The 24,974-nt window shown below is 23.7% G+C and overlaps 1 protein-coding gene across 1 annotated transcript in view; it reads right to left on the reverse strand.

Moving 5' to 3' along the window:
* LOC129605238 (otoferlin-like) overlaps positions 1–24,974 on the reverse strand; it is a 98,864-nt gene that overhangs the window by 7,671 nt on the left and 66,219 nt on the right. Inside the window, exons 5-12 of the mRNA XM_055514867.1 lie at positions 16,401–16,471; positions 10,847–11,180; positions 7,785–8,079; positions 7,572–7,718; positions 7,369–7,493; positions 7,231–7,289; positions 7,048–7,110; positions 3,954–4,038 (exon numbers count right to left, since the gene is read on the reverse strand). Coding sequence (XP_055370842.1) covers positions 3,954–4,038; positions 7,048–7,110; positions 7,231–7,289; positions 7,369–7,493; positions 7,572–7,718; positions 7,785–8,079; positions 10,847–11,180; positions 16,401–16,471 — 1,179 coding nt within the window. The remainder of the gene's footprint in view (positions 1–3,953; positions 4,039–7,047; positions 7,111–7,230; positions 7,290–7,368; positions 7,494–7,571; positions 7,719–7,784; positions 8,080–10,846; positions 11,181–16,400; positions 16,472–24,974) is intronic.

Below are 24,974 nucleotides of genomic sequence, written 5' to 3' on the forward strand. Positions count from 1 at the left end.
ACAACATCAATGACACTCTATCGTTTACCAAAACAACTTATTATAGAATATTCTAAAGCTATATTGGATGCAAATAGTATATATGCTGAATTAGAAAATGCTGGACGTATTGAAAATGTTAATTTTAATATACCAGAAGCAATGTCAATAATAAGAGAATTTATTTGTCATGATAATTGTCTAAGAGAATGGTTTTATGTACATGTTAAAATACCAATCTCAAATAGTGAATCATATCAAAAAGATGCTGCTTTAAAATTATTTCATGCCTTAAAAAATGGTATACAAATGTGGAGTACATTAAATTTTAAAAAAGATTATATTTTTATAATATTAATTGGTGATAGTAGATCAATTTTATTAACATTTCAATTTAAAAATCGTATTGCAACAATATTTGATTCACATTGTCATCATTCAGAAAGAAGAGGAGCAGTTATTGCTCAAACACAATGGAATAATTTACATAGTTTAACATATTGGATAACTGGCATGTTTACAAGTGTTTATAATAGAAGACCAAAAGTATATGAGCTTTCATTTATTCCGTTGAAGAATTAAAAAAAAAATATTATGAATTAATATGGATAAAATGAAATTTGACGTAAAATTTTTTTTTGGATAAAAAAAAATGATTGAAAAAATTAAAAATTTTAAAACAATTTCAATTTTGGGAATTTTTATTCAAATTAATTGATAAATATTTGAATGAATAAGATATTTGACATTATTACTGTTGACAGATGTCATAATTTTAATTATATTTAGTATTACAGGATTTTCTAAATTTTTTACTAATCACAAATTATTCGCATTACTATTCAATAATTCTGTAGTTAAAAATATCGACCGTATTAGATACGAACGAATATGAACAAATATAAAAAGTATTAAAATATAGGTTTCAATTTTCAAATTTCCTTGGTTGTTATTAAGATTCCTCTGGCTATTTTCATTTATCAATATATCAATATTGTCTATATAAATTAATATTTTGTATTCATCATTGTAAAATATAACAAAAACATAATTTGTTTTTATAATTATTTATAAATTATCAAAAACTATTAAGAGAAATAGCAAATTTAAATTAATATGAAATTGGTTAAAGCATTTCATGCAAAACATTTTGAATAATTGTGTGTGATATAGTACATGATTGTATTCAAGTTATATACAAAATTAATATGAATGATCGATTAGCGGGATTAAATTCAATAAAATTTAGGAAAATTATCGTATGTTGTGTATTATACATTAATATATGTACATATGTATATGTCTGTATAAAATGTTATATTTTTAAAATATTTATGTATAGAAATATGTACCTGTTTAAAAATTCATAAATATTACAAAAAATTATTTGGTATATTATGTATGTATGTATAGTTGCCTAAGGTTAAAATTATAGTTTAATTATACAATATGGGTGGTATATGCGTACATAATTTCTATACAGTGATTATTCTGGAGTATACGTGGAATATAAACGAAATGATTTATTTATAATAAATGAGTGTATATAGTAAAATATTACTAAATTAATATATATATAATATTCTTTTATGCATAAAAGCTTTGTAAAATCAGTAAATTCTAATTATATACATATATGGTGGTATACGTTTATATACATTGTAATGGGTGATATTTTCATTCTTTGGTTTTTACATTTAAGGGGGTTACGTTTACGACAAATGTTGGTCGTGGCTTTATTTTTTAACTGTATCATTCGAAAGATCGAATTTGCAGCAAGTCTTTCATACATTTCGACTGTCAATATCAATAATTTCAGTCAAAATCAGTGTTAAGTTAAAATCAGTGTGGTAAATATAAAGAAGATTTTTTGTTTGGTTTGAAAATTTAACAACGTATACATACTACTTTACTGAAAGAAAAAAATAATTAAATAAATAAAAAATCTTTCAAAAACAAAATAATGGTGTTTAATCGACTGCTGATTTTGGTGATTGATTGACAAATCTAAAACATCATGAAATTAATGGCTTAAATTTCAATAATTTAAACACATAATTAAATAGTTTAGTAAATCGCTAGTGTTGTTCCGGCATCAGTTTCTTCATAAATGGTTAAATAATGACAAAAGAAATTTTAAGTTGACGTTGACATTTGAAATATATCACGCCTGAAATGACAGAAATGAAAGCACGAAAAACCAAATAGAATTCACCCATTATATGTATAAAACAAATAATTTTGCTTAATTTATATACATATATATACATAAATATATGTATACATATATAAATTTAAATATATATTTGTATTATTTGCAAATTATTTGAATATGTATTTGCTTTTATAACAATAAAATTATTTTTAGACAATATTATTATTTTTTACCTTTTTGACTCCATACAGTAGCAAGATCCAACTTGAAACTGCCAATTAATTTATTTGGGCGTAAAACATTTCTACTTTGAAGAACCTTCAAAATCGCCAGTATATTGTGTATATTGAGTTTTTGTTTGGCAAATGGCCAATGGTGTTTTTTTTTTTTAATATTTTAATTTTTGTTTTTTGCAATATAGTTTTTTAATAATGTAAGTATGTATGTTGTGATGTAAATAACGAAATATGTGTGTAATATAATATTTTAATTATTTAATAAACGAATTGTGCAAAAATTGTGTTTTTTTTTTTATTTGTGTGTTTTATAAAGCAACAACATTCAGCAACGTTAAACGGTTTCCAAGAATGAATAGAAAAAAAAATAAATAAAATGAAACAAATATAAAAAATATAAAGAGAAGAAACGTTTTAATTACTTAATAATTATTATAAATCTTACTTTTAATTATAATTAGCTATAATCGAATATATTTAAATATAAGATTGTCGTACATTTTTTTGAAAACAATTCTTTAAATCTCATAATTAATAATTTTCTTCATTAAAATAAAAATTTCTATTTATAATAATAATATAATTGGCCTCATTTTAATTTTTATAATAAAATAAATTGAAAACAATTTTGACATTCTCAATTTTGTCAATAACATTTGTAATACAGAGAAATTTTATAGTACATAACGCACATTACAAGGTATATATTTCTCTTGAAGAGAAAACGTAAAATATTTTGAATAGACAATGAGAATATTTTCATTTCGTTCAATTGTACATTGCAGTCGTTTGTATATGATTGCAAATTTGTTTTTCATTTATTGAATAGTACACTATTCAATATCACTGTGATTGTGCTTCGCAGCGCAATGACAAACACCCTTATTGTAAACCTCACTCGGAGCACTGAAATTACGAATTTTCGAATTTTTTACGAATTTACTCAGAGAAGTTACGAATTTCATATTGTGAATTCCGAAGTAGTAGAATTGTATGCCGAAATTCGTAATACAGTAACATTAATAATCGTAGATTGCCGTTGTTATAACTTTTTTTCATTAATAACATTTTTAGCGGAAAACAACTAATTTTAGGAAAAATCTCAAGTAACTGTATAGACTATATTAAATGAATTAAGTACATATATATCTATAGCATTATCGAGACATCAAAAAAAAGGTGAACAGACACACAAGAAAAATACAATTATAAGTACGTATATAGCAATAAAATAGTATATCAAAAAAAAAAAAACATATAAGATGAGAAAAAACGGTGGAAATAATTAAAATTTTTAAAGTATAACAGTTATTTAAAATTATTTTTATAACATAATATTTTTGTATAAAAGAATATTGTATAGTAAATTTGGCAGCAATGAAGTTCCAAATAGAAAATGAATCAAAAACTTGAAAAAAAGGAAAATAATTTTTTTAATTTTTGAGATGAAGGAAATTTTCTTGTATTTTTTTTTTGCAGTTTTAAAAAGAATTGAAAACATTTAATATAAAATAATCACATTTAATATTAAAGATTTTTATATTATTTAAAAAAATATAATATATATATTTTATTTTATATACCAGGTGCATCATAAACGGTCTTCAAATCAATTTTGAATGAACCAACTAATGTTCCTGAACCAAAAAATTTTCTCGAATGTATAACCTATATATATATATACATATATATTTATATAAAGAGTATATAAAATCAAATAAAATTCTTTTTATATTAATTTTACTATTAACATCATATAAAATTTTTTTAAAATTGTAAAATTTGAAGATTAATGAACAAAAATGTAAATTTTCTAAATGAAATTGATAATATCATTTTTAGGGTTTAAAACTACACTATTTTCACATACTTATTAGAAATTGGGAAACAAAAGACAGCAGTACATGACCATGGTTTGTAAGGTAGCATGTTTTCACTTAAAAATTCTAGTTCAGAGCTTCTTGAATTTATATTGGTATAATGGTAACGATGTTATATTGAAATAATTCTATATTAATTGCATACCGTCAGGATGAATATAAATTAACAAACTCCTATCATGAGGAGAGGAGGGGATGCAGAAAAATTTTATTCCAGGCAAATAATATTTTCAATAATATCTAATTGTATACATTTAATTTTAGCTTCCTATCTTAAACGGCGTAGCAGTTTTGTAAACAAACGCGCGGAGGGAAAATAGAGTAAAAGTGATAAGCACATTTTTATTTTCAATATTCGCAAGAAATTTTCCTTTCACTATAATACTTAAAAGTTTAACGAAGTTCAAGATAATTAATCAATTTGTGTAATAAAAAGTTCAGTTTAAGGTCTTTAATATTTTTATGAATATTATCAAGTTTTAAGTAAAAATTGTTGTCTAATAATGTTGTTAATTTATTCTTGATCCTTTTCAATCCTTAAAACTTCATTTAAGAATTATAATTTTTCTGTTACCTAGATATACATATTTTGACTGTACATATACATAAGAAACTAACCATATATTTAAGGCAAATACATAATTAATAACATTCATAACATTCATGTATGTGAACACATTAGGTTTTGTTACTCTTTTAACCTCAATTTTCGCTTTAATTCAATTTTCTCAATATAAGATGTAAATGGGAAAACCTAGCACAAAAAGGAATTTACACTTACTATATGAATAAAAGAGGCAATGTTATATAATTGAATAAAAGAAAATTTCATTAATCTTTTTTACTATGTACAAAAATATTCTTTTACTACTTTAAATAAAACAACAAGGTCTTTTTATTTAAAAAGTAGTAAAACAATTTTCTTTGATTTTCTAATTGTAAAAGAATTCAAAAAGGACTTGATTCTATTTAAAAAATGCATTTGGTGTTGATTTAAACAAAAATTTTTAAGAAAATTAATTTATTTTTGAAAGCAAAGAGTTTGAATTTAAATTATTTTTCTTTATTGTGAATGAATAAGTTAATTAACAAAACAAAAATAGTGTTGCCATAAGCCGGAATTATTATTATTCAAATTTTAAGTTCCTAGTTATATATTCGATTTGAGTTTGATGAAAGTCTTAAAGTAAGTAAATTAAACTCTGTTTGACATCAGATTTTGTTTACTTCAAATAATAGAAAGTACTCTATCCTCATCAGACTTGCTGTCAGATTTAAATTGCAAAGCAAAATGGTGATAACTAAATTTTTATGGGAAATAGGAGCAACGATCAGCTGATTTTTTCTTGGTTATAATTTTCGTAGCAAATTATAAAATAAAAATTTGGAAAATTTTAACGTTAAATCTGACGGCCATCCGATAATTTCAGTCTGATATGTAGATAGTTATCAGACTTCATCGTGAATGTAATCTTAAATTTTGTCTAAAAATAATAGAAATTTTTATTTCATTTTAAATTTTTCTATTTATTCATCTTATATTAGTAATTAATTAGCGATATATTAATGGAATATTAAAACTGTCAAACAAAGAATGGCCAATGTTTTGCAATTGAATTCAGTGTGCTTAAACTTAAGTTTCTTCTGTATTGTAAAATTTACATAATTAACTTTTTTCAAGTTGTAATAATGAAAAATAATTTTATTTATTCAAGTTTATAACTTTGTTCTTTATAATTATGTGTACATGTATAAAATATTGAAGTTGGAAAAATGTTAATTAATTTTGTTTTTCTTTTTTAACAAAACAAGAATAAGAATTTTTTTATTAAAGTTTTCAGTTTCTTTGTATTTAAAATAAGAAAAATGAAACAAACATTTTAAAAATAAATAAATGTTGTTTTTCATTTTTAAAGTTCAGGTGTCTATAATTTTTATACAACTGTGAAATTATAGTTATTTCCACAATTTGTTTTGTCTTTGAAAATTCCAGTTTTTAAGTAAAAAATTAATTAATAAAGAAAATATTCCAAAAGATGACAATATTAAGGTCAAGGGTAAGGACATTGTGGTCTCGGATTTTTATTCAAGTTTATTAAGTTTTTCCAAAAATTTAGATCGTCTTCTTAGAACTTAAAACATCTCATTTTTGAAAAATCATCCCTAACTTTTCTACTAGAAAGTTTTTATCGGAAGAATTTTAGTTTAATAAGAAATAGCAACTAAGTATTTTTGTATAATAAAGCGCTGACTTTTCAGTATTTTTGAAAATTAAATACTGCCAATAAGTTATCTAAGAAATATTTAAAAAGGCAGTTGTATGTTCTGTCAATAACCAACTGAAATTTATTTTTAAATTAGAAGTGCACAACAGCGATATGGAGGTGAATTTTTTAAGCGACTTGCTTTACAAGAACTTGAAATCAGAATCAAAATATATCTCCCACTTGAGATATTCCATCATGAGTTCTCAATATAAAAGATTTATCGTTTTGATTTAGAATTATCACGGTAAGCTAAGTAAGGATCACGGTAAGCTATACAAGAGAAACCTACTTATGTATAAAGTATGAGGAAATTCCCTATGAAATATTGCATGTATTCTAATGTATACATACATATGTATATATATAAATCTATACCTTTAACGTTAACATATTTCAATAATATTACACAATACATACAATATATAATATAGGTATAGCTATAAACAAGTTTACAAAATAGTTTTCATCACACAAAAAAAAAAACCTTTTTAAATGAAAAAAAATAAAAAAGGAAAATTATAATAATTTACCGATAGCGTTATGATTTTATCAAAAAGCATCACAGGTGGCATATGGAAGTCAAAAACGAAATACTGAAATAATAATTAAATAATTATATAATATACATTCTTATATATATATACTTATAAAACATTCACAATATTAAAGAATTTATTAAAATATTTTAATCACTAAATAAAAAGCGAACGAACCTCATTAAAATATGGGCAATTTGTACTTTCCTTGACACTAGTATATTTCTTTTGATCACCTGCATGTCAAATAAAGAAAAAGTAAAATCAATTAACAATTTCTTGTAATATTTAATATTGTAATTTTTTATGTTTTACCAATTTGTATACAAACAACTGGATCCATATTAAGACCAGGTAGTTGACGTGCTTCAATTATTGTTATACAAACTTGAAAATCTTGTGATTTTAAATGATCTGATGTGTTTGCCATAGCTTTGATCCTTTAAAAATTAAAAATACAAATAACATCATACAATAAAATCATCATATTGTCATCTATACAAAATTCAATCACTAACATTTTTCCTTTATCAAATATAGGAATTTCTTCAAGGTCACTTGTTTGAGCTGATTGTCCACTTTCGAATTGTTGTGACTTTGCATCTTCTTCACCTTCAGTAGCTGATGTTAAATTTGTTTGATCCGATTCAATAATTAAAGGTGATCTATTTTAAATATAATTTTTTTTTTTATAAAATAAATCCAACTAAAAAAAAAATGAAATAAATTACCTTCCTTCATCTTCTGTACTACTATCTCGAGATTGTGATCTTTGTCTACCACGTCCCAATCTCATCATATTTCTAACTGTACGAAGTGTCATTCTTTTATCTCTTGATGGTGATTTGCCTAATTCAAGTGTACCAGTCATACCACCTCCATCTGCAACACCTTGTTGATTTGATGTTGTTGTTGAAGAGCTAGTTAATTTAACATTTTGTGCGGATGATATAACACGTCGTAACAAATGTCTTTTTTTATTTGGTTGATTTGATGAAGAACCGCAACCATTTCCACTAGAGCCATCTGTAATGGAGAAAAGGAAGGAAAAAATTTTAATTTTAATGCTCTTCAAAATGTTTATCGATTTTAAAATATAAAAAATATTACTTTTTGAATAAAATGTAAAATTTTAAAAAATCTTTTTTAATAAAATTACAAAACGTTTAAACCATCCAGCTATTTAAATTGTTGTAATTATTAAATATCATAATTAAAATTTATATATTATATGTCAGTTTTAATAATGATTTATTAAAAGCTCAAAAATATTAAGATTAACAGAACTAATCTAAGCTTTTCTTTTTGTTGATTTTTTTCATTGTATAGAAAATTTATGATTGTAATAAATTCAAAAATTAATTTATTAATAAAATAATAAAATTTAATTGATTATCTTATAATACTATCAATATTTTATCATCTTACAAAATATAATTATTTTGTAATTTATGGAATAATTTTGTATAATTAAATGAAATGATTTAAAATTTAGAAAACACAGCGTGTATGCAGCGATAAATTAATTTCAATTTAAGTGTTTTAATTAAAACTAAAGAAAAAATAGAGAATATAATTTATAAAAAAGTTAGTGAGAAAATTGACCACTAGGATTTTTTTTAAATTACTAATATTACTCAATAGAGGTCACAATAAAACGAAATGATCATGTACACAGAAAAAAATCAAAATGAAAAATTGAGATGAATGAAAAAGTGTTGCTCACTCTACATTAAAATGAAGCTAAATACTCTCGTATTTCCAATTTAAATTTTGTTTTTTAAATTACTCTTTAAATTCTTTTCGTGGAAAATTCAATTAATGTTTGGCTGCACATTTTATAAAATTTAATCAAAAAATATTTAAAAAATAACTTTTCTTTTAAATTTAAAAAAAAATATATTAAATTATAATTTATTGTAGTATTCAAGTTAAAAAAGAGCTACATATTTATTTTAAACGCTTAATATAAGAAGGAAACACTGACCTTCGTTAATTGATTGTAAAGTAATATCACATAATAATTTTTTTGATTTTAATCTCCAACATCCTTTATTATAATTTTCTTCATTTTTAGATTTCATTTTAAATTTTTCTTTTCTTAATACATAAAATTTTTTTGTTAATTAATCAAGTATATATGGAGCGAGTTACACAATTTTTTTATGAAATATTTTTTTTACACTAATATCCTTTTAGCAAAAAAATGAATAATTTTTAATTTATTTTGATATTGTTAATAAAATCGTTGCCAAATAACCTTGAACATTAGTTATACATATATATATATACCTATGTGTACTTATGAATAATATAAAGTTCGATCACTTCTCTCTTATTTTCCTAAGTAATTAATATTGTATGTATTGTGTTATCCTCATAGTATTTCTTATTTTAACCAAAAATTTAAAAGTAAATTTCAGTAATAATATAACAGTAATCATAGGAATATGTAACACATTCCTATGATTACTGTTATATTAATTTACTGTTACATTTATTTACTGTTACGTTAATTTACTGTTACATTTATAAATAGCACAATAAAAAATCTTTTATTTTTTTCAAAATAATTTGTGTAAAATTTTTTTCTAATAAAAAAAACAGTTCTGGCTTTAATTTTTTGGAAGAAAACCGAAAAAAAAACAAAAAATATTTAATGGTTTGGAAAATATTTTCTATAATAACCTAAAAAAATTATTAATTTGTTATTAAATTTTGTTCTATTCCAATTTTCTAAATAATTTATTTATTTATTTTTTTTTCTAACATCATTTCGCCTCAGAGTTTAAGTCTATATAAATTTAATTATAAATGACAAATTCAGAATTTAAGTCTGTGTGTATACGTTAATACTCAAAAACAGAAGTATTAAAAATTAATTTAATATTTTTATTCTTCTACATTTTATTTATACATAATACACGTGTATTTGAAGAAAATACAGGGGTACAAGAAAGGGAAAAAATAGAAGTAAACAACTTTGATTTTGTAAATTATTTTTGTAGAAATTGCAAATACATATATAAAATATTGGAAAGGAAATAAGTAAATAATTTATTACAAAAAGGATGTTGTTAATTGAAATTCACATGTAATTTGAGTAAATAATAAAAAATAAGAAATTCTTTTATAGATGCCATTTATGTATAGTTTATTTGTATGTATGCACAAAATTTTATTTACAAAAATAATAATGGGCAATAAGTGAGTAATTTGTAATTTTCGAATTAATAAAATAAAAACAAAAATAGATGATAATATTAAATTTGATTCGAGACTCGAAATGTCACAGGGATTCAATTTTTTTTTTGTTATTTTGAAAATTTTTGTATCCAAAAATTTATTTTCTCGGAAGTCCTTTTTTTCTTATTTAAACACAATAAGGTGTGGTAAATAAAATTATTATGTTTGTATAGGAGAAAAATGTCGTTATGTGCGTCCTTTGTATTTTCTTTTACCGTTATTAAATACTGTTGTTTTTGGTTTTTGTTTTCATATTTATACAAACTTTTTTTTTCACTTTTTATTTGAGCTTATTTTTTTTTTTTGCTTTGTTTTGTTTGCCATAAATCACCCAAAATAAAGAAACCAAGTAAAAAAAAATTATAGACTTTTTAAAAAGTTAAGTAAAAATAAATTGAAAAATATGAAAACCTTTCCAGAAAACACAAAAAAAAAAATAAAAAAAAAAATTTCCAATTTTATCCTTTTAATTTTATTATTTTTGTTGTTATTATTTTCTTATACTTTTTAAACCAAAAAAAAAAAAAACTCCGATATAAAATTTTACCTCTGTTCAGACTTCTTTCGAGGTTAGCGATATTCTGTTCAATATCGAGTAACATCTGTTGATCATCGTCTAGGCTAGAATTATTTTGTTGTTGTTGCTTATGTAAAAATTCTTGTTGTTGCTGTTGTTGTTGATTTTGTATCTGTTGCTCTGATTGTAGTTGTTGTGGTTGTTGTTGTTGCTGATGCCGTTGTTGTTTTTCATATTGTTGATGTAAAATTAAATGTTCTTGTTGAAGATGTTGTTGTTGAATAGAATTAATAAGATTAGAAGGTTCAAAATTGCCTGAAGCATCATCTGGAGATGTATATTTGGCTTCAAAAACAACAATTACCTAGAAAATAATATGAAAAAAATTTTTTTTTTGTTTTTCAGTGAAAAAATATTAAAAATAATGTTAAGAGATTTTTTTTTTCTATATATTAAGAAAATGTAAATTAAGAGATTGTTGCATATTTTGAAGAGGATTCTGAAATTTTTTAATATTAAATTTTAGGTATAGCGAGTATTTAAGTATGCGAGTGGGTTATTAACAAAAATATCTTGGTTTTTTATTTTTAACGTATTCGATTATTTTCTCTTTAACTGAGAGTATTTACAAAAATATAAAAAAAAGGCATGTAAGGTATTTGTTTATTTTCTAGTGGGAATATTTTTCAATTTTCTTGCATTATAAAAATTTAGATGGAAATACAAATTTTATATGCGCTGTTAATTTTGAATTGCGTTCGAATTGGTTTTTTAAAATTATTTTTAAATATTATAATGTTATCAAATAAAAATACAGATTTTTAAGTAATTTTGAAGACTTACTACACAAAAATCAGGGTTACTACAGAAATTTTATAGAAAGTCTTTGGTGTGGCTCTTGAGATTCCTTTAAAGAAATTGATATTTGAGGATTTTAACTCTCTCTGCCTCAATGGCATGGGGGTTACCGAATTTTTAGTTTTAGGATTGTCCATGAGCTTTTTTGTTGGGTTACTACATGGCCTTCGCGTTAATGACAGAAAGGGGATTCCCCTCTCTTACTATAACGGTAAGTAAGTTTGAATACCATGAAAATACAGACAAGTTGTAGCAGTTAATATTTGCGAGTTTCTCTTAAAGCATATTCAATTTTCAATTGAATTTTAAATTAACAATGGCAATTTACTTCTTAAATGTAGTTTCATGTAAACATTGGTTTCGTGTAAACATTGGTTGGATTGGTAACAATGATTACATTTGGCTTCCATCGTTTATTCGAAGGATTAAATTTTAAGCAAAGTATCCTGAATATTCCGGCCGCAGTATTATCAATCGAATGTTCAAAAAATGGAGAAAGCAGAATTCATTCGATATTATCACATACTCTCAGAGGCTAATCTAAATGTCTCGAATGGTACGCAGTGATCATAATTGATAGGTTCAAAATATGAAATTAAATTGGTCGGTGCGTTTGTTTTGCACACAAAAATAACTTGAAAAGGCTGTTCGGGCGCCAGTATTTTCATATTGAATATTGGCGGTATATTCTAAATTAGCATTTTTTTAAACTTCCTAACAATAACGAACGTAAGTAAAGCATTTGCTACCAGGTCTATATTATTAACATAATACAAGAATAAAAGGATATTTGTGCTTGTCCTAAATATTTAAAATGTGTTTAACATGATATCAAATGTATTTCTACATTTCTTTTGCTACAAAAACAAAAAAAAATCCGTTTTTCTAACGTATATTGTTTTTTCTTTCATACATTTGTATATGTAAATTTATTTGTTTTCTTTTTTTACAGATTAATGTAGTGCATGTGTATATACGCATATATTTTGAATTTTACATGGAAAAAAATATAATCTGAAAGCAAAAGAAGTATTGGTTTTGGGTGCCAAGAATCAAAATTTTAATACTTTTAAATGTGTGTATATGTGTATTTTGTGGGAAATAAATGTAGCTAAAGGTATAATATTTCTCATTGTCTTAAATTGTTAAATAAGAATCAACAAGCAATTTCTTTATTTTTAGTTGTTAGATGGCACGGGTATTAAAATTCACCTTTTATGTTTAAATACTGTAAAAAATTTTATTGAATTTAATATTCTTAAAGTTTTTATATTTGAAATAAGAATAAAGGGTATGAGTAGGTATGTAGATTATTTTTCTTATATGGTTTATTTTCATTTTTATGAGGTTATAATCCGTATGTGTATAGCATGTATGTGAAAAATATATTCTTTAATCAGATATGTGAAGTTCTTGTTTCCTTTTTTATCGAATCATCTACTGAACTTAAATATTAAAATAAAAAATTCTGCTTTGAAATTTTAGATTTAATATAGACATTAATCAGTTTTGATAACCAATATTGAATACAGCAGTATGCATAGAGCTACAATAAAATGTTGCATTGTCGCAATTATATAGAGTGAGGTATTACAGAATATGAAGCAATATTTCAATAAGTTGTTGTGTATACCTGCAGTTGAGGTAATTTTGTTTATTCAGAAAGTTTTATTTAACTTTATGATCTTTATGGTCATATACTTTGAAAGGTTTTGTCCTAACTGGCACCGTAACTAAAGAATGCACGGAGTTGTGGCCTGTGTCATAACGTATTGTATAAAATACAAGTTTATAATATTGTAACAAGAATTAATTATTAAAATATAATACTAATGAATTTATAAATTAAATAATCTAATAAAATTTCTGGTTGCTTTGATCTTCTAAGTAACTAATTGCATTATTTCTCTTTGAAATCCTATACACCTATATAATCTACAACAAATTCATTTTAATCATTAATGATTATAGGTTCAAGGTAAAATTTAATAAAAATTTTTGTTTTTTTAGTAATCATGAGTAAGTGGAATATGAGCAACAAACTATCTCTATATGCTTAGAACTTTTATTTTTTTATCTAATTGCATAGTTTACTAGTTCATTACAATTACACACTACAAAACGTAGATCCTTTTTTTACATTATACAAAAGTTTATTTCATAGCATAGTATAAGCGAGTTATTTATGGGTATGAAGTGTTTTTTTTTCTCTCTTAATCTTCTGTGTGCCTTCCGGTTATTTTTACATCAAATAAACTGTGTGTATACTCTAATACGATATAAGGTCTAAAATATTCAATGCTTTGTAATTCAACTTATGTATCTATAGATAATTTCTGTGTACTAATGTAATTTATATAAGCATGTATAGGTATGCCCTATAAAAATAAGTAAAACATAAAATAAGTTTATTTAATTATAATTAATAGGATAATCGTCCTTATAAAAGGATAAAAGTATTGAAAGCTTTTTTAAAGATTTCCTAAATACGTGTTCAAAGTAAAATTCTAAAAATCAATCTGATTTTATTTATTGTACTTTATCCATTGAGCATTGATTGGTAATCACTTAATATATACATATATGTATTAAAAAAATCTGAAATTTTGCAAGTGTACATTGAATTCTATTGAGAATTTTTAAATAATAAACGCGAATCTGAGCAGCACGTTTATCTTAAACAAGAGAAATAATTTGTTTTTTTTTTTTTGTTGAAAGAACGTTTTACGTACATTGTTCTCCCAATATCATATGTAAAGAACTACAAATAATGCATACTTTTGGGTGCACAACAAAAAATTAAAAGAGACATGGGTGTGGAACTTTATATAATGTAAAAATAATGAGTTGCAAAAAATTGAAATTTTGCGGGCTTTAAGAGGTCAAATTGCAAAATTTAAAGGTTGTTTTCGAATTTGAAGGACGATTATTTTTTTAATAAAAATGCGGAAGTTTAATAAACAGATAGAAGAATAGAAGTAATTTCTGAACTAGTTTGGACTAATTTAAATAAACGATTCATGTAGCTGCCATACAACTCAAAAATATTAAATATTTCAAAAATTAATAAAGATATTTAAAATGAAATTTTTAAATGAGTGTCCAATCACATTTCAGATATTATCTGAAAATTGTGGAACAGCTTTACTGGTTTTGGTAGCTGCCATATAAACTTAAAAGCTGATATAAAATAGTTGAAAAAAACAAAAAAACTAGCGCGAAATTTGACAGTTGTATTTCCAATTATAGTCTAGATATATTCTTAAAGTTTTCGTGGAATTGCTTAACAAGTTTGCGTAACTGCCATTGAATCATAAAAACTAATTTTAAATATTTTAAAAACAAGTTTTCAAGTCAAGGTACAGGATACAATTTAGCCAGTATAAACTGACTAAAACAATTTTTCATACTTGTTTTCAATTAGGTTGGAAACGCCACAAAATTTCCCATTTTTTCTATAATTTCTTTTTACGATCATACGAATATTATATACGCAAGTATATATGTGTTAGTATCTATTCACGTACATAATTATATTCACATTAAAAATATTATTTCTGGTATTATTTCCCAGTCATAATAATATAACAACTTGGATATTATACTCATAACTACATAATAATGTTATAATCTGTCTAAACTCGTGTATACATTAATATTATATATAGGTATGTAATTATTATAACAGTGTTGTACCGGGGATTTTGTTAGAAAAAAAAAATATGTTCCATCATATTTTTTCATTCCTTCATTATTTTCGCATATTATGAAAAGTCTATAAAAATTTATTTTCATTCGTTTATTTTTACAAAAAATAATCATAAAATAATAAAGTATAACAGTTATCCTTAAGTCATTTCTTAATTTTGAAAATGTTGCTATATTAAATACATAATAATTTTATCCTTTAGTAATTATTATAAAATGTATATACGAGCCCAATATTAAAATAATCGTACGGTAACTTTTATGAAGGTATGTCCGACAAGGTTTCATGTCCCATATATCGTTGAAAAATTTTGTTAAGACCTGTTTCTGCAATTATCAATTAATGACATGATGGAAAATCGGTATGATGACACCCAAGAATAAGAAGGAATGTGTTGAACTAAAAATTGAAAAACAAGTTGAACTCTAACTTTTTTAATCAGTCAGAGTCTACGGAATCAAACATTTTGTTGGATTTGACTAAAATTTGTTGTGTAAATGTCTTTGAAATTTGTTCGGTGCGGAACAAATCAAACACAAATCAATTCTCATCAGGCAGATTCCATTAATTTTGTTAATTGTCTAAGATCAAACCCTGCTTGAGAATAGAACTTGTGATCTGTACCGGTAAATAAGCAGACTACCATATTGCAATTTTTTAATATTTAAACTACGGTGCCATATTGGTATATTAATGACATTTGAATAAGGTTTTTGGTACGGGCTACATCATAAGTATTTACAATTATTATTCTTGGTACGACAACTATTTGATGTTAAGGATTGTTAAATTAAGATTATCTTTTTTTAATTATTATAATTAAATTCTAAATATGTTTGTTATACACACACATATATATGTGTGTATGTACTTAAATATAGTCATATAAAAATATTTTTATGATATTTTCATTCTATTATGTATGTATGTATATATATTTTAATAATTATTATGCCAATAACATTTAAATTAAGATAATCAAAGTTTATATATGACGTAAGTAAGGATTATACTTACCTCAATAGGTTTGTTTGTACTTAAATCAACTAGTTGGTCTTCAATATAAATTCGTCCTCTTGAAATAAGACCTATAAAATATAAAATTTTTTTTTGAAGAATTATAAAATGTCATAATAAAATTTTTGATATTTTTATGCATAAATTTTTTTTTTTTCAAAAATATTGTTAATTAAGAAATGATCTAAGAATCATAAATTTTTCTCTTTTATTGTCAAATTTAATAAAAATTACAAAATTGCTGTTCAAAATAAATAAAATGTATATATAAATATTTCAATCTCAATGAAAAATTCAAGATTATTAATGAATAATGAGAATGATGGCTGCAAAAAGTTTATATAAGAAAAACCTTGAAACTTTATACTTGAAAATTTCGAAGAAGAAAAAATATTAAAATTTTTTTTTATTTCAAAATGTTTATTGGGTAAGAGTGCAATAAAATTTTTTTTTTTTTTGCTTTTTGGTATTGATTATTTTATTTTTAATGTGCCTTTTTCATAATTATTTGCAAAAGGAATGTTAAATTGTTTTTATTTAAGAACAAGAGCGTTTTTCTTAAAATAATGAAACATATTTGGATTAATAACGTGGCCAAGAATTGAGAAAAATTTACAGATGATATTTTGAACTTTCGCCGATAAGTCCGATTTTTAATCTGAATAAAAATTATATATTCGAGTCTCTTCATTGTGAATAATTTGAAACGTAAAGATTTGTATCAATGGTAAGAGTTGGTTACTTGTAGTTCATGTATCTCACCGGAAAAATTCCATTTTCCATTAACTCATCTCTTTATTTATTTATGTATTACAGCTTTATCTTCATACTCGTATATTTTAAATGAACAAAAATTTAAAACGCCTCTACATGTATTTCAGTTTATGTTAATTTGTAAAAATTTCATCTCAAATGATGCAGACAATAATTTTTTTTTTGGTTTTTATAAGTATGCTATTACCAAATATAAAAAATATTTTTTAATTTTCATCTCATCTTGAAATATTCTTGCGGAATTTACGTTTATAAAGAGAAAGAGAGCCATTATACAATTGTAGCTACGTAAAATTAAATTCTTATGTATAAATATAGCATAATTTTAGGAGAATATATTTCTTTTGTACATAGGTGCTTAAGTATGTATATATACAAATATGCACAAATTTCGCACCATTAAAATATAATTTTTTACATTTAATGCGACAGTATGAAATTGTTTAAATAAGAATGGTATTTTGATTTTTTCATTTCGTTTGAAATACTTGAAAAATAATAATAAAGTTAATGACAATATTAAATAATATTGTCATATTAATAAATTATGATAATATTGTTTAGTGTGACCATCGAAAAATATGACTAAATTTGAAATGTACTGCGAAGAGTAATATTGTGAGAGAAGAGTAACACTTCTTTAAGAGCGTGTTAGACAGTGGCGTATTTTGTTAATTTACTAAGAAAGATAAGCTAGAGTTGTCAAGTTATCGAAGTGCCTTAAAAAACTTAACAAATTCTCTGAATAAAAATTAATTTTTCCAAATTTAATTTTACCATTAATGTCACAGTATTTTTCACAACAGTGAAAAATACTGTGACATTATTCAAGAATAATTTAATGTAATTAACCTTAACAAAGGCACTTTAACATTGATTCGAACTGCTAAGGTACATACAATTATTGTATATCACTGTAAGATAAATGAAAAATTTTATTTCGACTATTTATAATTTAAGAATACTCTACCTTTATAGGTTCCTACCTAAGAATTGATTGATCTAAACCTATATACTCTTATCCTCGTTTAATTTTTAAGTACACATATGTAATTGTATATTACATTCTGTATAAATTCTACATGCATGTTTGTAAATAAATATTTACAAGTAAAAAATTTTACAAAATGAAAACAACTACAAAACAAAATGCAAAAAAAAAAATCAACCATTAAAGGTAAAAGTACCGTAAATTTCCGATTTACTTTTTCTTTATTTTGTTTTTCTCATATAATGTTTAATTGTATATATAAGAGTCAACGAGTACTTTAACAAGAACTTGATACATACCCAGACATTATAACGTGTCACGTATACATTAAAATGTATAAGAAAAATAAAAATATAAAAAAATTGCTATAATCTGTTTATATGCCGTAAAAGTAAGCATCTTACAGCTCAATTCAAAGTAAAGTGGTTTAAAATTTTAATCTCTGAATTTCCCTTTTCCTTTTCCTATGTACATATACATATTTGAGAATAGTGTTGTTGTGTTTGTTGTTCTTGTGTTTTCATGTTTTTTTTTTACAAAAAATAAAAAAAATAAAATTTATAGGTAAATAACTTTTAATACAAGCATGTACGCATACATTATAGGCATAAGTACAAAGATTGTGTGCGTTTGTGTAGTGAAAATGTTAAAAAATAAAGTTGGGTCAAACCAATGGTTTGTAAAGTAGCATTTTTCCCTTCAACAACTTATTACAACATTATTTAAGTTATTTTCATTCATGTACTGAAATATTTATTACTGAATTATTGCATAAATTTAGGGATGAGACAAAAAAAATTAAAGATAACATAGTGGTCGAACTCAGGGGTAATTGCGTGAGTTGAAATAAATAATTATATTTTTTTGATGGCATGACATTAATCGCTACCTTTTCACTTATGTAGAAAATTAGAAAAGCTTACAGTTTCGGAAACATAAGTTACTGAAAATTCAAATTTTACAAAATTTTTAGAGGGTTCACGGACGGACGGGCGCACGGACAGAGTGCAACTAATAAGCACTTTTTTTTTCAAAACTGTTTAAAAATTATGTCTAAGACCAACATTCAATTTATTACAATATAAAATTTGTTTTTTGAAAAAAAATTTTTTCTATCAATCGAAGTTTTTGCCTAGAATATTTTTGATCTTAAAATACTACACACGTTTGTATTTATGTAACGTGCTGTGTGTGTATGAAGTCATGATTTCATAAAAATTACAAAGTAAAAAAAAAATATTTACAAATTGTGTAGAAGTTTTGATTTTTTTGTTTTTTTCCTTGTAGAGAAAGAAGACTGATTTGAAATTTTGTAAATTTCATGAGAAAGCCAAGTTTTTGTGAAAAAAAGAAAAAAAAAAAATTTCTTTTTAGCTTTTTGTCTAAAAAAAAAAATTATAAAAAATAAAATATTCATAAAGCAAAGGACATGACGTAATCTCATTGCCATTACATATTCCACTTTATATTTTCTGTAAATAATATTCAAATAGTGTATAGAAGGCCAACAAAAAAAAGATGAAGATTTACTCATTATCTATGACATTATACAAAGTGGGCATGGATTTGTGTCAGAGTAAGGAAATGTTAAAAAATCTTATAAAAGTTTTTGGGTCATTAAGGATAGAAATTGAATAAAAAATTAACCTCGACGTAGGGGGAGGGGGACGGAGTAATGAATATTTATAAATTTAGAATTTTAATTAACAATAATCTATGAAAATTGGCCAATAGTATTATAAAATCATCATAATTTATATGCTACTAGAATTTAGAAGTATTTTGCTTTTTAGTTGTTCATAATTCAAAGGCTTTAATCAAAAATTTCAATCGGATGTTTACAATGTATGTATACAGTTCCCAAAGCATCCACATGAATTCACTCTATTACCTAAATAATTTCTTAATTAGTAACTTCTTTTTACATACATTAGAACTACAATTTATTGAAAGAATATACTGTCTCGCTTTAAATTGCGGCAGTCACATTTCAAAACTTTACTTTGTAAGGTTTTAATATTAAAAGTTTACTAATATTTTTACGATATTAGAAGAGTTCTATAATATATTAAGTTGAGATGAGGAAGCCTTATTCTACAATGGCGATATATTTTAAATTCGAATGCATGATAAATTATGGATTCTAACAGATTGTATGATGCCACAAATTGTATGACTCAGCTAACTGTATAATTAAACTACATATGTTTTTTTACATTAAATACACTATGAACGCAAGTATGAATACGATTAAAGTAATTAGCATCGATTGGAGTAATTACCCATTAAAAAAAAATTATTTAGTATTTTTTGTAAGTTCATTTGGTTTTTCGTTTTTAGATGAACTCATTCGTATAAGATTTCCTACAATTGTTAATGATTTTCCAGTTATAATTTCATTTATAAATCATGAAAAAAATGTAGAATATTCAAGTTTTTGAATGCTGATATATGTAGCAGGAAAATAGTCTTGCATACTTATAGAAAACAATTATTAATCGTGACTTCAATCTAAATTTTTGATAATTAAGAATGTTCAAAAATAAACGTCATCTTGGCGTCAGCATAAATACTTGTAAGCATAATTATAAATTTTAATTTAAAAAATTAATACAAAAATTTCTGTTCTACGTGATCAATTATTAAATTTCTGCAATAATGGTCAAAGAGAAATAATTATAAAAAATTTCCATCTTCTTAAAATTATAATAATTACATATAGAAATGTACGCCCATTAAATAAAACGAGTAATCTAGTACAGTGGATGAAGCATAACGATTATAAATAACAGTCTTTGAATGAAAGTATTTAAAAGATTTCCTTTAAATTTTCTTCCATTTTGTATAAAAAAAAATAACTTTTTTTTTACAATGAAAATATGAAGAATGAAATTAGAGAGGCAAGAAACTTGGTTTGATTACAAGCAACAAGAAAAATTGAAAATTTTTATTTGAGTTTTTTTTCTTCCTATTCTCAGCGATTTCTCGATAATGGGATGTTATGTGGGTAAAAATATTTAAATGCTAATAACTCGACTATGAATACGAGAGTTTCTAAGAAGCACCAGATGGCGTTATTGTAATTTTTTTTTTGTTTTCATTAAGTTATTGTTGTTTTTTAAAGATATTTTTTAAATAGGTATTACCACAATCATTTGCTTGGATAATCCCGATATAACGCTTGTTTTTTATAGAAAGATAAAATTTACCTAATTAAAAATACATCAAAAGACTTCCAAACCAATTTATCAGAAATTTGAAACTTTTCTTTTTTTTTTCTTTGGCTCTCAATAAAAACAAGTTGCTCTTTTTTTTTGTTATTGTTAAAGAATCCTGAATAAAACGAGAAAGAGAGGCAGATAAGGATAAGAAGCAGAGCTGAAAACAAAAGCAGGAAAAAAAATTAAAATTTAATTTCAATGAAAAGCAACTTAATTTTATGTGAGTTAAGATTTTTCTTTTAAAATTTATATTGAAAAAAATTTTTATACACGCTATTAAATTTATATTGAAGCTGGGTAGTTAATAAATTCCTTCCATTGAATTTTTTGGAATAAAAGAGTGGAAAATAACAAAAAAATTTTTTTTGGAAAAAGGATTAAATTTTTTTTGGTTAGTATTTTTCGAAATAACATTAATAATAATTTTAATTTAGGTTTTTGTTTTCGATGCTCTGTGCATAATAATCTAAATTTTAAAATGCTTAAACTCAAATCAAATAAAATGTTAAACAGTGTAACCGCCTTATATGCGAATAATATTTAAATTTAAATTTACAGATGGTGCGTCCAACTTGTTAAATACTCGTAGTAACTTCAAGTTTATTGAGGAAAAAATTGAATGTAGATAGCAACCGCTCATACTGGCCACCGGTAATATTGGAATGAGATACTTTAATTTTGTAATTTATTCCAATCTAATTCAAGTAACCGCATAATTTAAAAACAGTAAAATGGATAAACTCAGGAAATCTTGAAAATTTTCGAATATATTCGAATTGCCAATTTGTCATTTCCATTTGTTTTTCCACAAATTAAAAAAGTTTTTTGCTTGACTTCATAAAATTTCATGAAATTTTATGAAAATTTAAATTTTATGAAGTCGCAAAATGAATTATGTATAGAATTTTAGACGGATTCAATTTAAATTTTTCGAGGCAAAAATACATATTATAATTTCAGATCTTCTAGAATTAATCTGAATTTTACGGATGGAATTATTTTTTTATTAAATAACAATTTTTCTCTTCTTTTTTCGAATTTAGATTTTTTTTTCGCATGTTAATGTTATGTAAAAAATCTCAATTTCATTTTCGAAATCCATTTTGGCAAGTAATTTTTCGAAATCACATTCGAATATTAATTCACTTTTCAATTTCAATCAGATTTTTTAATTTACACTTCATTTATCACTTTTAATGTGTTTTAACAGAACACACAGACGATATTAAATTATTTTCTTGATCCATATAATATTTTTCTATTAACCATATAACCATAAATTCTAAATTTTATTATACCAATAAATTAAACCGTAATACTGACTGCATAAAAAAGAAAAAAAAGAAACCAAATTACTTTTCCCATTACAAAATGGTGTAAATTTTATCAGGTCTCTTAATTCTATTTTAATTAATGCACATTATATACATATATACACCATTAATATTTGTTACATTAAAATTATATATATATATATATACACTTAGTTACAATGCAATTAATTATGATTTTAACTGTTCATAATAATGAAAATTTATATTGTTCTATGGTGATGCAAAATGCAACAGTGTTGAAAATATAAAGATCTTGTATACATTCATGTATATAGGTTTGTTTTGTATATATAGGGTAATAAAATTATAGTTTTTCTGAATTTGACATTGACCTAGTTACCTGCAGAAAAAGAGTTTTTGACCTTGATATTCATTTTGTGTATACTACATATAGTATACCTAAGTATATCAAGTGCATTCTTATCTATATATAATATAATCAATTCAATTCGGTAGGTATATATTTATGTGTATGTATACTTAATTCAAGGTTATAAAGTTTTCTGTTTACCATTATTGTAGGTATGTACATAATATGAATCTAGAAGTTTCACCACAAAATATGGTATAGTAATATAATGTTGGTATGATGGCGTTCAAGGTAAACAGTAAAATTTCTTTAACATTTTTAACTTATGATTGAACATTGAATGTATACAAGGAAACTTTAATATACGCAGATTATATTAAAACAACTAGATATTGGACGTACATTTTATGAATATAAAATAATCTATAGTTCCATATACAGAAAGTTTAAGGTTTAAGTTTTTATGTATATTGCTACTGGTATACATCCATATGCACAATATTGTATTTTATTGGTTAGAAAATTGTTATCAAATATCTTTTAAATGTATGCTAAGAAAAATTTGTTATTTTTTAATGTTATTGAAAGTTTTCATTTTCAATGTCCTATACATATACATACATATTATATACTCATGTTATCCTTATAACTAATTATTTATTCAGGTGTTGTATTCAATATACATAGAATATACATTTTATTGAAGTTACGTGTTAAATTTCAAAAATGAATTATCATTGAATGATGGGTGAGATATTTTTTTTTTAAATTTTGCGTAAATCCATATGTATAGAGGATTTAATATGTATGATTTTTGAGGAACGTATACATGTGTTAAGAGAACAGAATACATAATTGATATACAAAGCATTGGAATTTATTGGCACGTCGTATTGATTTAATGCTTAAAATTTCATTTAAAATCAATTTTTTTTATTTTGTCCCGTAGATTTCACATATTGTGACACGTGCATATATATATGTACATATATGTGGAATTTTGGGATAGTAAATTTGGATTTTTTTTCTTGGTTATTGATTGTTATTTGATGAACAAGCTATTTTTAACATTTTTTATTATTTTTCTGAAGAAATATATATTTGGGATCCCAAAATTTCAGTGGGAATTGAATTTTGAAGTTTTTTTTTCTTTTAAAAAAATTTTCCATTTTTTTTTCATGGCCTTATGATGTATATCCTTATGATCGTTTGTTAATTCAGTTTATTGGGGATAAAATTTCTGTTGATAATAGCATTAATAGCATCATAGTTTTCTCTTTTTCCTGTTATAATAAGAAATCTTTCTATTATTATTTTACTCAAACAATTACTCACATCACAGTATTAATCCAAATTGAGCATATTTCTCAGCTTTTGCGTCAGTTTTACCGCAAAATCTGTCTCCTCTTTAAGGAAAATTTAACTAGAAAATTTTATACATACATATTTAACTACAAGGAAATTTGTGTAATGAAATTATTGTCTGTATGTATACATTCTGAAAAAATATTCGAAGATTATTTAAAAATATTGCATATATTTAGGCGAAAATTTTTAAGTACTGTAATGATTCATTTTACATTTTAAATACAAAAGATTTAATTTTATTAATTAAAATGCAATTATACATTTAAGATAGTTTTATATTCAGCCGGTAATAAATTATTGCCTTAAAAAGCCTGGCGGCTACATTTTAGCTCATTTGAGTTAGGAGACAGATATATAAATTTTCCTATATAATTGCTATCCACTAATCTAGCAATATTTAATACACATATTTTATTCTAATCTTGTACAATTTTTATAAATAAAATATTAAAGAAAGCATTTTTAAAATTTGAAAAATTTTTCCATATTAATATGGTGATGGTGATAAAGGAATAAAAATTACAGTAAATTTAATTCTTTATTTATTAAAACAGAAAAAAATTTACAAGACAAAAT

Source organism: Condylostylus longicornis, unplaced genomic scaffold (assembly GCF_029603195.1).
Source record: "Condylostylus longicornis isolate FDR11 unplaced genomic scaffold, ASM2960319v2 ptg000013l, whole genome shotgun sequence".
NCBI classification, from domain to species: Eukaryota; Metazoa; Arthropoda; class Insecta; order Diptera; family Dolichopodidae; genus Condylostylus; species Condylostylus longicornis.